The sequence below is a fragment of the Limulus polyphemus genome, unplaced genomic scaffold, assembly GCF_000517525.1.
Source record: "Limulus polyphemus unplaced genomic scaffold, Limulus_polyphemus-2.1.2 Scaffold4512, whole genome shotgun sequence".
Classification (NCBI taxonomy): domain Eukaryota; kingdom Metazoa; phylum Arthropoda; class Merostomata; order Xiphosura; family Limulidae; genus Limulus; species Limulus polyphemus.
This window is the reverse complement of record NW_013670122.1, coordinates 14,206-33,662: the sequence shown is the minus strand read 5'-3', so window position 1 is coordinate 33,662 and position 19,457 is coordinate 14,206. Positions and strand designations below refer to the sequence as shown.

The 19,457-nt window shown below is 33.0% G+C and overlaps 1 protein-coding gene across 1 annotated transcript in view; it reads right to left on the bottom strand.

The window, feature by feature from the left end:
* Positions 1-230: 230 nt before the first annotated feature.
* LOC106471278 overlaps positions 231-19,457 on the bottom strand; it is a 33,287-nt gene continuing 14,060 nt past the window's right edge. The window contains exons 3-7 of the mRNA XM_022399887.1: positions 12,977-13,110; positions 6,411-6,621; positions 5,392-5,519; positions 2,888-3,119; positions 231-2,187 (exon numbers count right to left, since the gene is read on the bottom strand). Of these exons, the coding sequence (XP_022255595.1) occupies positions 2,102-2,187; positions 2,888-3,119; positions 5,392-5,519; positions 6,411-6,621; positions 12,977-13,110 (791 nt within the window). The 3' untranslated portion in view covers positions 231-2,101. The remainder of the gene's footprint in view (positions 2,188-2,887; positions 3,120-5,391; positions 5,520-6,410; positions 6,622-12,976; positions 13,111-19,457) is intronic.

The following is a 19,457-nucleotide window of genomic DNA, read 5'->3' as shown; positions in this document are numbered from 1 at the left end:
TTAAACTTGCTATTAATAAACGTAGCTGTAATTTAAACTTGCTATTAATAAACGTAGTTGTAATTTAAACTTGCTATTAATAAACGTAGCTGTAATTTTAACTTGCTATTAATAAACGTAGTTTTAATTTGAACTTGCTATTAATAAACGTAGTTGTAATTTAAACTTGCTATTAATAAACGTAGTTGTAATTTAAACTTGCTATTAATAAACGTAGCTGAATTTTAACTTGCTATTAATAAACGTAGTTTTAATTTGAACTTGCTATTAATAAACGTAGTTGTAATTTAAACTTGCTGTTAATAAACGTAGTTGTAATTTGAACTTGCTATTAATAAACGTAGTTGTAATTTGAACTTGCTATTAATAAACGTAGTTGTAAATTAAACTTGCTGTTAATAAACGTAGTTGTAATTTAAACTTGCTGTTAATAAACGTAGTTGTAATTTAAACTTGCTATTAATAAACGTAGTTGTAATTTGAACTTGCTATTAATAAACGTAGTTGTAAATTAAACTTGCTGTTAATAAACGTAGTTGTAATTTAAACTTGCTGTTAATAAACGTAGTTGTAATTTAAACTTGCTATTAATAAACGTAGTTGTAATTTAAACTTGCTATTAATAAACGTAGTTGTAATTTGAACTTGCTATTAATAAACGTAGCTGTAATTTGAACTTGCTATTAATAAACGTAGTTGTAATTTGAACTTGCTATTAATAAACGTAGTTGTAATTTTAACTTGCTATTAATAAACGTAGTTGTAATTTGAACTTGCTATTAATAAACGTGGCTGTAATTTAAACTTGCTATTAATAAACGTAGCTGTAATTTGAACTTGCTATTAATAAACGTAGTTGTAATTTGAACTTGCTGGTAATAAACGTAGTTGTAATTTAAACTTGCTGTTAATAAACGTAGCTGTAATTTTAACTTGCTATTAATAAACGTAGTTATAATTTGAACTTCCTATTAAAGTGTTTTCTACAAATAATTCCTACCAATTGTACTATAATATTTTATATATTAGATTTTTCTCTCATATTTTGAATGTCATATAAAACAACTCGTTTAAAACAATTGGTCATATATAAAGCGAATATAAAACCTTAGGTCCTGATCTAAAAAGATTGATAAACATATCTTTAAAGAAAAAAAAACTTTATTAAAAAACTAATAATTAATGTTGTTGTTTTTTTTCCAGTATCATTAAGCATATTTCTCTGGAGGGTTTCTTTATGGTGACCTGAAGACTGCTAACATATCATAAATATTGACAGATTCTAAAGAACTGATACAATTATTACGTTGAACGAGATAATCAAGCATCTGAATATATTTTATTTGGCCGTATTCTCTATGTGCTTAGTTTATTTGATGTTCTCTTTCAATTTTTTCCTACCCATATTGACGCATGTAGCATAAGAAAAGCACAAATATCACAGCCATAAAGCCCACATGTTTCATTAGTTCTTTCAACAAAGCATGTTCATTAATATTACTGCATTTTACTTTTACAGGACGAAACTACACGTACGTATCACAGGTTAGTCTTCTTATCTTTGCTGCAGAGGCATCTTAACCCAACAATTAATATAAAACCATAGTTTAACTAATTAATAAATATTGTCCTCCTCATCTTCAAATTATAAACTCAGAATTTTGATGCAATTGGAATTTCGATTTTCAGCATGATGATATTTTTGTTTCAAGCCTCTGAACAGCATTAAGTCCTGTGACAAACACTATATGTAAACTGGAAAGAAATCACTACCTAAAGCAATCATCTTGGTAAGAACTCAATATTTGAGTAGATTTTGTTTGATTTCCTTGAAACTACTCAAGATCCTTTAAATCATGCTCTTCGCTTGGCTTCTTTGTTTAGAGCAGTTGCAAGTGAAAACAAAATATAACGCTGTAACCAGCGTAGTTTAGTTTTACGTACACAAGACAAAGGATTCCATTTAGATAATACAATTCTCATAAGATTTATTTTCAATCTCCCGAGATATTTTCTGACCACAAGGACCTGATGTCAAAACTAACCCAGAGCAATGTTCTTTTATAATACAAGAAGACGCGTTTTTGTTTCAGGTTCCTGGCTAACAGTAGATAAACCACACACTCAAGAGGATGGTAAACAGTAGGTTCCACATGGAGTTCCCATAAGATCTCCTACCTCCAGATCCTTGGAAAAGAAGAGCACACATAATCAATATATGATAGATACATTTCGACGAACACTTCAGTGCATATATGGTAGAATTTTTATATAAAAATTGTCAATAACTTTTAACTAATATATTATTCATGAAATGGGCTAGAATGTCAGGAAACTAAATTTTGCTCAGAAACGTAATGTTATAAACTACTTTAGCAAATAGATTAAAATGAATTAAGGCAACTCTACCATAGAGTTTTTACTTTTAACACAATTTTAACTGTTAACACTTAGAAAAACGTACAGTACATTCTCAGACCACACTTGTCGTGAACCAACCACAATTTACATACAAAATGTACTTGTTACGTACCATTCAGACTCAATAAGATGATTAATATCAACTTAAAGAATAGGTTGTTTAATCATTTTACACGAACATGTGTCATTAGTTTATATCAGGAATGTACTTATATTTTCTTTTTTAACAGATAGGTTCTTCAGTTTCTTTATTGCATAAACATTTTGTTCAGTATAATTGACGGAAAATAGTTTGCTGCTATGGACATCTTTTAAGAATCTTAAATAAATATATTGGCTTTGCTCACTTACTTAGGCTTAAGACATTTAACTCGGCGCTTGGAAGGTTTGTTCTTATGATTTCAAACTCGGAATTATGTCTAAACAAACGGACTACTTATACTGGAAGATGATAAACGTTACCAACCTCCTCCACCTTTTGCCGAAACTTGTAATCCAGAACTCTGTTGGCTAGCACCTATTACAGTTTCCACACGGCTTGTGTCGACCGTCTTAGAAAAAATAGCAGTACAGTTCAGTCGCATTTCGCCATTTCGGAAGTGGTGTTCTCGAACGATGAAATGAACACCAAGTAACGCAGATTCTAGACCATCTGGATACTTAACAAGCGGGTACCGAGTTACGTATTCTGGTGACACCTGGAGTGTATCAAACAAGTAAGAAATACATTTATCTATCTATATATATAACCTATTTCCTGTTACATATGTATACACACGTACATCTTTTAGCCAAATTCTACAATAGACTAAACTTTCTAAATATACCAAGTCTTAAGTTTATACACGTGTCATCAAATATCTTGTAAAACAGTAAAGAACAGCATAATTCAAATATGTCTTTAGGTTTCTTATAATTTGTGATAGAATGCTAACCTTTGCTTCTTAGAGAATTTCTTTATCTTATATAAGGTTTTAAACGAGATATTTATCACTACTGTCCTTCTACCTTTTCTATTTCAATCTATAAAAGTGTTAAGATCTTTCATCCATGATTTTATAAATGAATATTTTTAATAATAATTTATAAAAAATGAAAATTTGAATCATCTTTAGAAGACTACAGATTCACATGTGCGTCTCATAGAGAAACAATATACTACAACATGACACGTGTTTCTCATATAGAAACAATGTACTACAACATGACACGTGTTTCTCATATAGAAACAATGTACTACAACATGACATGTGTTTCTCATATAGAAACAATGTACTACAACATGACATCTGTGTCTCATACAGAGACAATGTACTACAGCATAACATGTGTGTCTCATATAGAAACAATGTACTACAGGATCACACGCGTGTCTCATACAGAAACAATGTACTAAAGCACCACATGTGTTTCTCATACAGAAACAATGTACTACAGCATCACGTGTGTGTCGTTTAGAAACAATGTACAACAGCATCACATGTGTTTCTCATATAGAAACAATGTACTACAACATGACATCTGTGTCTCATACAGAAACAATGTACTACAACATGGCACGTGTTTCTCATATAGAAACAATGTACTACAACATGACATGTGTTTATCATATAGAAACAATGTACTACAGCATAGCATGTCTGTCTCATACAGAAACAATGTACTACAGGATCACACGCGTGTCTCATACAGAAACAATGTACTACAGCATCACATGTGTTTCTCATATAGAAACAATGTACTACAACGTGACATCTGTGTCTCATACAGAAATAATGTACTACAACATGACACGTGTTTCTCATATAGAAACAATGTACTACAACATGACATGTGTTTCTCATATAGAAACAATGTACTACAGGATCACACGCGTGTCTCATACAGAAACAATGTACTAAAGCACCACATGTGTTTCTCATACAGAAACAATGTACTACAGCATCACGTGTGTGTCGTTTAGAAGCAATGTACAACAGCATCACATGTGTTTCTCATATAGAAACAATGTACTACAACATGACATCTGTGTCTCATACAGAAACAATGTACTACAGGATCACACGCGTGTCTCATACAGAAACAATGTACTACAGCATCACATGTGTTTCTCATATAGAAACAATGTACTACAACGTGACATCTGTGTCTCATACAGAAATAATGTACTACAACATGACACGTGTTTCTCATATAGAAACAATGTACTACAACATGACATGTGTTTCTCATATAGAAACAATGTACTACAGCATAGCATGTCTGTCTCATACAGAAACAATGTACTACAACATGACATGTGTTTCTCATACATAGACAATGTACTACAACATGACATCTGTGTCTCATATAGAAACAATGTAACACAGTATGACATGTGTTTCTCATACAGAAATAATGTACTACAGCCTAACATTTGTGTCTCACATAGACACAACGTATTACAGCATCACGTGTGTGTCTCATATAGAAACAACGTATTACAGCTTCACATGTGTGTCTCATAAAAAAACAACGCACTGCAGTGTTGCATGTAAATCACACATGAACATTATACAATAGCATAACATGTAAATCACACATGAACAATATACAATAGCATAACATGTAAATCACACATGAACAATATACAATAGCATAACATGTAAATCACACATGAACAATATACAATAGCATAACATGTAAATCACGCAGAAACGATACATTATAGCACTTGTGTATTCACGTGTAAGGCATGCAGACATAATGCGTTACTTGTGCATCATACATAAACAGTATATTAAAGCATTATATACAAGATCTCAGTGTTCATTAGTTTTCTAATATTTTACTTGATAAAGAGTAACGTTCGTTCTATCATAGACTGAGATACATGATGACACTTTCTCTCTGACAGATAATTATTCATTACCTTCATCGTTGGTTGGTTTTGGTTTTGTTTTTATATTGCTATAGATAATGAAATTTTACTTGGTTTTCGTTAAGGAACCAACGAAGTTTCGGCGCTTCTTTCGTCTTCGGAGATGTGCAATTTGCAACAACGGATTCCCCCAAATGATAAGTTGATTTCTGTCCACTAATCTGAGGCCCGTCTTTAGCTGTAACGTATAAATCAAAACATGATCTTATAACTCGGGTGATTTTGTTCATTACTTTCTTTATCTGAGTGTTGCAATCAAAGACTCAGTTGTTATCGAGTCCTAGACATAAACATGATAAGTTTCATCTGTGATATAGCAAGGTTACATTTTCAGTTAGATGCAGCAGTGTTACTTTCAAAGTATAATTCAAAGTAATAACCCCACTTTTAAAATAGTATATTTTGGAAATAAAATGTATATTCAAGATATGAATTATATTTTACTTAATCTGTCGTATCTCTGACTGAAACATTACATACAGCTAGAGTCATTTACCAACTGAAGTTTTGTTAAGTATATGGAGCTAATATAAAATGAACACAACCTTTTCAACACATTATTCTTAAAGAGAGATTCTGTTATCTAAATATATATAGATAAAACAATGTGTGCTTAAAGAATACCGCGTTATAACTGTCCGTTATAAATATTGTAATACCTAGATAATCCCTAAACTACTTGTTTTAAATCATTCTAAATAGTACAAGTGATGAAAGATTTAGAATGAAACAGTATATAAAGTACACTATAATTTCACGTATGATATCTAATAAATATAGTGACGTGAATACAGGAAATTTCTAGGACATTAGTTAAATAATATATATTGTATTTTACTTGGAAACTACGTACTATAAAGCTAAGCCTACTATAAAGCTAAGTGCCCATTTTAGCTTCCGTTTTCTCAACGTGACGTGACTTCAGATCTTCCTTAAATAAAAGTGTTTTTTATATCAGTATAACAACCTTTTAAGTAGGTTGTCAAAGAGTTAGGTGTAATATCTACTACTGAGTTGAATTTTATCCAGTTTTCGAATTCACCCCCCACCCCCACCCCAACCATCTTGCCTGCACGTAGCTCAGATGATTTTGGCATGTCTTTGATGTAAAGCTCTTCGACGCTTCTGGAGTATTTCTGGGCAATGACTGAAGTGCAGCGTAGATTCAATGTCCCGTGCCAGAGGTGGGAGTGTTCGACAACAAATCTCAATCCAAGTCGGGAACCCAACAGTCGGTCTTCTTGCAGTGGAGTCAATGGCCATTCGAAATGCACAGGAGCCTGAAATTAGGAGTTTTTTTGTTTCTGTTTTCTTACGAATCATAATTATCTTCCTACGTGTTTAAGTACCTAGTAGTAAAAGTTATGGCACCATTTAATTCAAATTACAATAGCTTAAACATTAGGCTATAAAGTCCAAAAAATATATATGTATCGAATGAGTGGTTCGAATTTTTCAACAAACTCTGAAAAATATTTCAAACATAATTTATGTCCCCCGTGCTGTATGACCAAAAGTTTGACCAAACATAAAATATCGCTTGTTACAAACAATGAAAATGGATGACGTTCTTCATCATTTATGATCGTGTATCTTCTGATCACCACATGTGTTTGATCCGGAGTATTTCCAAAAACTCAGCTATTGTAATTATCAAACGTGATTTTATTCAATTTCTTTGACCTCTACATGTACATGTTCATCCATAATTTCTGCTACTTAAAATGGGCATCACGTATTTAATTATCATCACATTAGACAATCCAATTAGTGTTAAGTTATATGTTATTTTATAATTTAGCTTTTAACAAAATTATTTCAGTATATGACCGAAAATTCGTGTATTTTAATTTTCAGTAATGAAATCAATGCGAGACTTCACTCAGGTTATAGGCCTAGAACAAGAACTACAACTGACGCGTATCGGGAATGATCTTTCCCCGATTTTGTTATCTAAGTGTACTCTTGTATTATTCCGTTTTACATTACATTTGTTATTTAGGACACATAGCTGCTAATACTAATGTTACATTGAAATAAGTATAATACTTTTACTGTTCTTTTTTACTCATCACACTGATCTTATGTTTATATATATAAATATACGTTCACTGTGATGAATATTTTATAAGATTTTTTCTTTCAGCACGAAACTTTTTCTGTTAACGTTTGCTAATTATTTTTTGTTTTCATAAGTAATGGACTTATTTTAGTTTGAAGTGCGGGGATACGCATGGCCTGATCAGATAGAATTTAAAGTGTGGGAATAAGCATAGCCTGATCACATAGAGTTTAAAGTGCGGGGATACCATGGCCTGATCACATAGAGTTTAAAGTGTGGGAATAAGCATGACCTGATCCCATAGAGTTTAAACTGCGGGGATACGTATGGCCTGATTCTATAATGTTTAAAGTGTGATGATATGCATGGCCTGATCCCATAGAGTTTAAAGTGTGGGGATAAGCATGGCCAGATCCCATAGAGTTTAAACTGCGGGGATACGTGTAGCCTGATCCCATAGAGTTTAAAGTGTGGGGATGCGCATGACCTGATTCATTAGTTGCACAACATTTGAAGACTGTGTAACATTAAAATGTATCAGAATTTCTTTAAAATATTTAATTATGTTTAGTTTATCAATAGGTTTCGTAATTTATACGACTTTCTTGACAATTTTGAAGGAACTTTCAACTCATAATCGTTAAGTACTACCCTACGTATTATTTGCAATACACAGAAATAGATTAAGTTCTTGAAAGCTTTAATGTTTTACCTCCAGAGGGCAGCCAACCGTAAAATACGTGAGTTTTTCAAGTCTACAAGTGTGTTCTTAATCATTAAGGCCCTGCATGGCCAGGTAGTTAGGGTGATCGACTCGCAATCAGCGGGTCGAGGGTTCGAATCCCCGTTCCACCAAACATGCTCGCCCTTTCAGCCGTAGGGGCGTTATAATGTGACGGTTAATCCTACTATTCGTTGGTAAAAGAGTAGCCCAAGAGTTAGCGGTGGGTGGTGATGACTAGCTGCCTTCCCTCTAGTCTTACACTGCTAAATTAGGGACGGCTAGCGCAGATAGTCCTCGTGTAGCTTTGCGCGAAATTAAAAAACAACAACAAACAAACTTAATCAATCAAGTTTTCCTTGCAAAAGTATTTGTAATCATATAACACTACACTGATGCATTTTATAACATCAGGGTCAAGGTTATTATTATTGTAGAGAAATCTCATAACATCAGGGTCAAGGTCATTATTATTGTAGAGAAATCTTATAACATCATGGTTAAACTTATGATTATTATAAAGACATCTTATAACATCAGGGTCAAAGCTATGATTGCTATAGAGACATCTTATGACATCAGAGTGAAAGTTATTATTATAGAGACATCTTATAACGTCAGGGTCAAAGTTATGATCATTATAGAGATATCTTATAACATCAGGGTCAAAGTTATGATTATTATAGAGATATCTTATAACATCAGGGTTAAAGTTATGATTATTATAGAGATATCTTATAACATCAGGGTCAAAGTTATGATTATTATAGAGATATCTTATAACATCAGGGTCAAAGTTATGATTATTATAGAGATATCTTATGACATCAGGGTGAAAGTTATTATTATAGAGACATCTTATAACATCAGGGTCAAAGTTATGATTATTATAGAGATATCTTATAACATCAGGGTCAAAGTTAGTATTAATATTAAAACAATATAATATATGTGTATATAAACACAAAATTAACAAATACAAATTTGTGTGGTTCTTCCCTATCAGGATAAAATGAATATATTGCAGTCAATGTTAAAGATGACAATCACACATTTGATTGTTCTGAGAAATGTCTTTGTTTTTAACTTTTTTTAGCCTTTATATAACCAGTTCTTGTTGTGAAAAGGTTTTTAATAAACAATTAATAAACAGATATACTTTGTTCAGTATAAGAACTGTAAATGTTTTTTTTTAATTCAATATAAAAACAATGGCTGAAGAATCTAAGATAATAACAATCAAATTCAATCGCTTTCATCATTCTTATAAAAATTGCTGTTGTAAGAGTTACGGGAATGGTCATTACTTATATACACTAAGTGTAAGTTAATGAAAACGCCATTTTTAAAACGTGCACGTGAACGAAAGATCCATTAGCAACTTTATCATAGTATAACATAGCTAAAGTATTGGGCCATTTATAACGACACACACATTATTCGATAATCACCATGCTCTTGAATCGATATATGACACTTTTTTTTTCTAATAAACCATTCGAACAAATGAATTTATATAAGAATTTATCTCCCCCTCACTTATTCGCGTCACCCCCTGATAAGCTGTCATCCTGCCTTCCTTATAGTCATTTCACGTTACTCTTCCGGCATTATGTCAAAGCTACAACTTACTGAAACGGAAACTACCCTTTCATTAATGAGACGCGCATTACATGACCGCTTCTAAATCTCAAACAACAATATACCGACTAGCTTGGCTGCGAATACAAAATGGTTCACGGACCCGGCGGTTGGGGCACAACGGTTTTCATATGGTTGTTCACGGTGATCCAACAGCTTCTTCAACCCGACAGACGGTACGGTATTTGACATATCCAACACACTGGTTTAATGGCTAGGTCAAAGTTCATGCACAGCCATTTCTAATTAAGAGTACTGACAACCAGTCAGCATAATCAACTGTCACAATTCTAACGCCCTACAGCTGACAGCAGAGTTCAGCAGCTAGATCATTGGACCTTATCATCCGCAGCCTGACACGCTAACTAGTAGGCCATACACAACCTGAACTGGAAGAGATACTGGGTCGTCAGTATATAATATACTTATTTTAAAGGTGGAACGGTAATTAAGAATGGGATCAACTTAATAAATCCTCTAGACGCAGGATATCTAAATTATTGTTTGTAGAAAAGTTGATGTACACATTTTCCAAAATACATCTCAAGAGTATAAAGCTATTGGGAGAATGTAGGATGATTTTTAAAGAGCTGGTCAGTAGAAATAAAAATTAAGATACAGCAGGTATTTAAGCTCGGATTCTAAATCGCTCATGTTCTCATATTGGGAAGAATAATTTATGGATTTCTGGTAAATTAGATCTAAACAAGGTGGTTGACAGGCTTTGGATACTGGAGGCACTGTGTCAGCGCTAACAAAGGCTAATATATTTTGTTAGATGACATGTCAAGAAAGAGAAGACCATAGAGCTTAGATAAACACTCCTTTTCACGACCGGATACATGTTTTCATTGCTGCTAGATAAAAATTAATTTACACGACCGGATACATGTTTCGATTACTGCTTCTTAGTATACATATGTTGAGAAGAAAAATAAGTGGATTTTTATTTTACTAAGATATGGCATCATTCAATCGACTGTTGAAAACGCTAATTCTCTATTTGTTAGGGTTGGAAAAGATAGGATATAAGAGAAGGGTCAGTGTGAAGAGAAGTTTAAATGTCGAGACGTTTTCAACAAAGTTCTTAGACTTTGTATTAGAAAGTACCATTAGTTCAACTAACATTGAATCGAGATATTTGATACTAATTACTTTGATTGAATCAGTAGTTCTCATTGTACTGGATGATATACGATACACACCGGGAGGTGGCAGCACTGCTTCACGAAGTGCTATTGTACTGGTTTTAGGTGAACATTTTAACAATACGTTTCAAGTCCTTTATCAGGTAGAGTTGATTATTTTGAAACATCTACAGGTACTAAACGCTAGGCAGTTGGCATTAGTAAAAACAAATATGGACAAAACCGTGGTAGTTTACGATAATCACCAAAAACTATGGTGGTTAATATATATTCCTTTTTTTCGAAACTAAAGTTATAAATTTGTGACTCATCAACAATTTATAGAAAAAAAAATAACATTTACAAATCACATTGACCAGTTAAGGAAGAATGTTTCAAATATTGTGACTTTGATAATGTACTAATGCCGTAGAAATTATAATTAATTTGGATTGTAGTGACTAATTTCAAGCATTTTAAAGGTTTCTGTGGCATAGAATTTCTACTTTCGTATTTTATAATAACATTTATAGAAATGGACTAACCTTGGAAATCATCTGTTATCTCAATTCTAAGAATAGTTAATTAAGTGTTTGTAATGATTCGGTCCGTAGTTTGATATACTAATGACAACAAGAAATCACACCATTGCTCGAATTAGTTAGTTTACCCCTGAAAATTATAAAATTTATTAACCAAATCCTGAATCAATAACTGTAGTATTTTAGAAGGAGATTTTTGTTTTCTTATTTGTTTGTAATTAAGCAAAAAGCTACATAACGAGATATCTGTGCTCTGTCCATCGCGGGTATCAAAACCCGGATTCTAGCGTTGTAAGTCCGCAGACATGCCGCTGTGCCACTGGGGAGCATTTTGTTTTGTATGAAAATATAAGATACATAATTATAAAAATGCACAAACAATGTGTAATTAGAGCTTAACGGTCAATTCATCATTAGCACAATACATTATCACACAAAATACAAAAGAAAATTGAATAAACTGTGCGATGTACTAATGTTTGTATTTGTTTCAAACAGCACTATGCACCTTGCTTTTATGCTAGCAATAGATCAGTGTATGAGTGCGAAATACTGTTTCAATTCTACTGTATTACTCCACACAATTCAACCAAGCAGTTGAGAGTATTCCATCACCCAATTATCACCCCCCCCCCCGTTATCGTTCAACAAATTACTGATTGTTTTTGGTCACTGTCTAGCTAGAGGGTAAATCCCTACCCAGCAAGTAAAGTTTTGAGGGTATGAAATTATAGATAAAAATCCACTTGTACCTGTCAGCAGTCATAGTGCCATCAGTTTTGTGTAGGTTTCCAACACTATTTTTTGAAATGCACTCAAATCACTGTAGCTGTTGTACGCTAACCATGATTTTGAAACAACTATCGTTGATTGTGCGAACAAAAAAAATTTCGATTCATTTGTAAAGAACACTTTCATCCAGCTTTGCTTATTCATCAGTTGACATCTGAATCCATTTCAGGTACTTCGTTATCTCTCCTAATCAGTGGTTTAAGACAGCTACACATCAGTTTAGTCAATTTATTGGGATGCAGCCCGTTTTTGTGTTAATACCCCACTGACTGCAGAAGTACTCTGACCATGATACCGAATCAACTATAGTTAATGTTCTTAAAAAAATTTAATTTAGATTCACTTGTATATACCCAGATCTCCCGAGCTATTTGTTCAAAAGTAAGTTAATGTGAAAATGTGCATGAAAATTAAAAGTTTGATCTCACTGCAAAGCGCTTTGCTCATAACCAGGAAAACCCAGCTCTGACCATGTTTTTCTGTGTAATGGACCCATCAGAACATTAAACTGTTACCCAGTCAGTGATCTGAGGATCAGTCGTTGTCGTTGCTACACTATTAGGAAATCTTTACAACAACACTTATGTTATTTAGGTTATGTAGTTAGGTATTAGAGTCGGATATATATTTATATTTACCACTTATACCGTCTAAAGACAAACAATAAACGCGTTTTTTTCGATTAATTTTATAAGCCTGTTATATTCAGGATATATTCATTTAATGTATCTAACAAACAAACACAGTTACCTTTTTGTCATTGATGTACCATTTTAATTGAGCAGCAGGCTTGGATGGTTTTGCAGTACAGGTAACATTAACAAAGTCACCAACATTATAATGGCCATGCGTGCCCGACATGGTAGGCGTTTCCTTTGGTAACCCTGCAAAATAAGAAAACGTTCATTTTCTTTTAAATATATTTATATAATAATTTTTATATTAAGTTTACGTTTCTACTAAATTAGGTATTGCATAAAAGCATTTGTGGCAGAAATAATCCCTCAAAATCTGAAGGTTTGTATCTGATATTTAAATATTCACACATAATCTGAAGGTTTACATCAAATATTTAAATAATCTCTCAAAATCTAAAGGTTTACAACTAATATTAGAATATTCACACATAATCTTGGATTCTATAAGGGTTAACAGTGGATTCATTATTTTATTAAAAAATCGGAAATTTTCTCTTTTTCGGAATACATATTTAACAATTCACTTATTGTAAAATCTGCAAGTCAAGATATTAATTAATGTTGCCCTCTTTTTTCAAGAATGAAATATCCAAGTAGAGGTTGATATAAATAAAGCCTCATATTCAAAATATCTTTAAGAAAACTTCTTACATAAGAACTAAATGTCATCTTTGATGAACTTTGATAAATTAAATCTTTCTGGGAAATATTGGACATGAAACAGGGTGTTTCACAGAGGGTGTTCAACACGCTTTCTGTCATTTTCAATCAGCATATCAAGCCTGTTCCTAAACAAACCTACTGCTGGCATCATATGTTCTGGACACGTTAATTAATCCTCGTAATACTCTGCACACTGGCACGCATTTTATTCAAATCCTCAATCTCAAATTGTTGAAAGAGATAAAGAGAAGAGAAGAAAAAGAAACTATAGTTTGCAAGAAAAACAATTTGGATTTAGGATTATAATGTGGTTTTAAAACATATTTCCAACTGAGCATTTCTTCAACCAGCTATACGTAAACTGATTACACGACTTCTTGGTTTGGACTTATGTTAACAGTGTAGCCTAACTCGAAATACAATTTGGATTTAGGATTATAATGTGGTTTTAAAACATATTTCCAACTGAGCATGTCTTCAACCAGCTATACGTAAACTGATTACACGACTTCTTGGTTTGGACTTATGTTAACAGTGTAGCCTAACTCGAAATATTATTTGGAACAAAGATTGCAGTCTTTGCATATTTGTTGATTTTCTTTTGTATAAAAAACTATAGCGGTGGATAGTGATGACTAGCTGCCTTCCCTCTCGTCTTACATTGCTAAATTAGTAAAAAACTATAGCGGTGGGTAGTGATGACTAGCTGCCTTCCCTCTAGTCTTACACTGCTAAATTAGTAAAAAACTATAGCGGTGGGTAGTGATGACTAGCTGCCTTCCCTCTAGTCTTACACTGCTAAATTAGTAAAAAACTATAGCGGTGGATAGTGATGACTAGCTGCCTTCCTTCTAGTCTTACATTGCTAAATTAGGGACGGCTACCACAGACAGCCCTCGTGTAGCTTTGGGAGAAATTCATAATATAAATTTCCAATTAATGTTAACTGCGAAGATTTCTAAAAATAAACTTCAAAATTAATATTAAATATATCACTAATAATGAGACAACTGAGAGTCGCATGTTTAACTCCAAGTCAATAAACTCCTGTTTTAAATTGATCAGAGTCAAGCAAATAAACCCCTGTTTTAAACTGACCAAACCCAAGTTAATAAACCCCTGTTTTCAACTGACCAAACCCAAGTTAATAAACCCCTGTTTTAAATTGACCATAGTCAAGTTAATAAACCCGTGTTTTAAACTGATCTAACCAAGTTAATAAACCCTGTTTTAAATTGGCCATACGCAAGTTAATAAACCGTGTTTTAAATTGACTATACACAAGTTAATAAATCATTGTTGTAAACTGACCAAATCCAAGTTAATAAATCCCAGTTTTAAATTAGTACAAGAAAGATTTCGTTTTATGTGTTTATGTTTTGCGAGAGAATGAAGAAAAATCAATATAATTACATTAAAAAGGGGGAATTATATACAGTATTGGAAATAATTATGGAAATGGTGATGAAAAGGAGGTATGAAACGCAGATACTACAGGAATGCCACTCCTTATGCATCATTCATGTTTTGGTAGCTTATATTTTGATTGGTTGTTACTTTTAATAAGGAAGCACATTAAGCTAATATAATAATAGGCGAGTAAACACCGATTTATAAGAAAAAGGAAATGTTTATTGATGGCGAAGCATACTACATGCTTCGATAGAACATTGGCCTGTCGTTTCAAGAAAAGATCAGTACTAAGCAATACAGAGTTTATTTATAGTTACTAAGACACAAGGATTAAAGCAAACGATCTCTTACTAAACCGTGATAATGGCCCTAGCAACATCAGCCGTATTTCTCAAGATCTATTCACCGTTCATACACTTGAACAGACCTGACCTTTACCTATATCCTGTTATCTGCTGGCACCATTTTTGTCACATTTAATTTCTCTGTCTTTTTGTCTTTGTAACTACATATAAACCTTGTATTACTTAGTACTAATCATACCGAAAGAAGACAGGCCAATTTTCTGTCGAAACCTATAGTATGTTCAACCATCACAGAACTTTTCTTGAGGATTTTTTCAACTGCACATTTATGTTTTAAATTCATTTCTCAACACATGACGCCTTATTGCACCTCATATATACAGGTGTAGTAACAAATGATCCAAAAAATAAAGAATATTCTAAGAAATATATTTATTTATCAATGGAATTTTATAATCTTAATTTTTTGTGTCCACTTGAAGTATTTTACAGGTGCACCAGTTAAAATCAACTGCACACTAGGAAAACCCCTGTTCCATCAGTAAAACTTTTATTTGTGATTGGTTGTTATCCAACCACTTCAAATGTGCTACGCCATTATAAAACCTATAAAAGCACAGTCAGCCATACTATGCCCATTAGTATTAGTGCGATCCAATCATTGCTCTCAGTTGCCATTAAATTTTTGGCCGTTTCTCTACGGTTATCAGTTTTGTGTCTCCAGGATTATTTGTATTACTGTATATGGACTGAACTCTCATAAGACAACCAATAGTTGCGCGTATAATAGAATAGGACAACAGAATTAAGAAATTATAAAGTGAAACTATTATGTTTTAGGAAAGGGTTAAATCATAAGATCAAGATAATAAAAAATATATTTCATGTCTAATGGTTAGAGGCGCGAAGTTTTTATTGCGAAATATTAGAAAAAGAAATTAAGTAATAGTTTATTTGTTTTAACTGCAATCCTTCGGTGGCAAAGGTTAGAAAAAATATTTGGAGATAGTTATTACGAACAGAACTGACACAAGATAAGGAACATTATAATGATGACTGATCGTTGACGATTTAACCAAATAAGTGAAACGTAACAGAGAGAATTTTTTTTAAATCCGTTAAGTGTATATAGATACGGATTCGATGTTATCAAATTAAACCCAAGCCGACACAAAGCGATTTTGTTTACTGTTGTCGAGAATACAAAGAATATTCTTATTTTTAAAGCCGCGATAAAAACCAATATCCTTGTTCTTCCAAGAAAACCTAGTTCAAGGAAATAAATAATTGTATTTACAGCGTAGTTTATTTTTATTCGATACGATATAACCACAAGAGAGACGGACGACAGGATGGTAGTGCTTTCTAATTACTGTAGATACAGAGCTCATAAAGAGGCAGTTAAAAGGTTTGAATTACTCGATAAGTTGATAACGTTTCGTTTAGAAAAGCTGAAATATGTCTTATATACAATAAAGTTACAAGTCTAATTGTGTAAATGTAACTTTTGTTAGCCAACACAAAAATATATTAGCACTAGCTCTGGAATTTATTCAAGAAATTTCAAGGAGTAAGAATTATTTAAAAAAGTTAAACATTCCTTACAGAAACTTTAACTCTTTCATAAGTTGTTAAACCTAAAATTTTCAATTCCAACCAAGGGGAAAACCCCATGCGGATTTTAATAACAATTCATTTGTCTTAACCCAAATTATTTCACTAGGAAGTGCCACGTCTTACACACATTAAAAAAAGTAAGTATTTAATGTCATCAGTAAGGTAGCGAATCAACAAAATACGATTTATATGGCCACAGATATGATGGTCTTGACATGGAACATTAAATATCATAACATTTATCTCAACTATTACCTTCACGTAACGTTAGAGGCACTAAAACTGGTGTCATGACCCATATTTCACATCTAGTTCATAGATTTATCCTATCTGGTTTTAGCTGATGGTAGTGAGAGGAAGGTGACAAAGTTCTTTTCTGTTGTAGGATGGATTTTCATTGGAATACATTTATCTATGTCCTGACAGTTCAGTTGACAGGAGTCCATTTGTTACGTTCAAGAAATTTGTGGCTTGCTCGTTTTCCAGCTAAATTTCTGTTAAATTGTAATATCTTCAATGTAAGCATTTCTATCGACTGTGTTCCAACTGACTCTTTCGTGACATTTATTGATGGACAGTGTAATAGATTGTAGATGAGTACTGATTACGTATAAAGCTAGGTAAAAATGTCTCGCACGTTTATGAGGGCTTGTAAGAGGAAACTCTTCAACGTTCTACAATCAACATGACCTGTATAGAAACCGAAACTGTAAGTGCAAAGCCACTGAACTAACCAATTAACTTCAAATGAAGCTGATTGGAAATTAGAACGGTAAATTTAAACATATAAGTTTAGTGTTTCTAGGGATAATATGTTTATTAGAAAGCTCACTAAAAGTCAATGGATAAATTCAAGGACTTTTCTGACGATTTATCCCAAGTTGGGCGAAGGAAAAAGCCAGTTGACGCTCTCAAATATTTCAAGGGATAACTGTGGGCCTTATGGGTTCAGGAAGAAGTATTTTCAGGCAGATATATTGGAGGGAATTATTAGGCTTCATGGATGAATGGAAGATTAACAGCTTGGTGGTCCAATGGCATAAGTTCAGGCAGACTTACAAGGAGACGAGTTGGTTAACTTTAGTGATAAATTAACAGGATCTCGTCCTTATTAGTAACGCAAACTCATTTCGGTTATCAATATATAGTAAACACATAAACGTAATAATATTATGAAAAGTAAAGTAAGAACAGAAAGTTGGGAAAAACTATTAAAAATATATAGTAACAACTACAAAACGTATAATGCAGCATTTTTTTAATTAAAGAGAAGAACTGTGTGGACTTGAAGCCTTTAAAATATTAGTGTTAAGAAATAATCATTATACAGGGTGGAGTAATAGATTTAAGAATTTTGTTCAACGAATATAAAAAATATATCAGCCTATCTTTTAGTCATTACATGCGATGTTAAACAAATCTGAATTACTTTTCACGATAACCTACTACAGTCCATTTTAGAACGTGAATACATGTATAGAGATAGTAAGCTCTGCGTATCTGACGACTAGTTGCTCATACTTGTATAGTAAGATATCGTAATATGAAGTAAGTATTTTTCACACTTTTATAAATATTTAAAGCTATTTAGAAGTCGTTTCCCTCTCAAGACCTGGCATTTTATTTCAAGTTTCTCAAATGTTCTTTAAAGGTTAATAGGTGTGAACGCTATAGTAGTATAGATTTCAGTGAGACACACAATCAGAGGAACAGTGAGACACCTAATCAGAAAGACAGCGAGACACCCAATCAGAGGGACAGTGAGACACCCAACCAGAAGGACAGTGAAACACCCAATCAGATGGACATGAGACACCCAATCAGAGGGACAGTGAAACATCTAATCAGAGGGACAGTGAGACATCTAATCAGTAATACAGTGAGACATCCAATCAGAGGGACAGTGAGATACCCAATCAGAAGGGACAGTGAAACACCCAATCAGAGGGACAGTGATACACCCAGTTAGAGGGACAATGAAACACCCAATCAGAACGACAGAGAGACAACCAATCAGATGGACAGTGAGACAACCAGTCAGATGGACAGTGAGACACCTAATCAGAAGGACAGTGAGACGCCCAATCAGAGGAACAGTAAGACACCCAATCAGAGGGATAGTGAGGCACCCAGTCAGAGGGACAGTGAGACACAGAGTTAGGAGGATAGTGATACACCCAATCAGAGGGACAGTAGACACCCAGTCAGAGGTTTTTAGTGCTTTGTAGCTGGATCAACGTTCCTTTTAAGAATACATACATGTGCAACAATTAATTCTGTGATGCTTTTTAATATCAGAATTATTCAGAAATGACAAATATATTAATGCAATTATACATTATATATATGTGTGTGTGTGTATAGGTATATGTATATATATATATATATGTGTGTGTGTATATAGGTATATGTATATATATATATATATGTGTGTGTGTGTATGTATATGTATATATATATATATGTGTGTGTGTATGTATATGTATATATATATATATATATATGTGTGTGTATGTATATGTATATATATATATA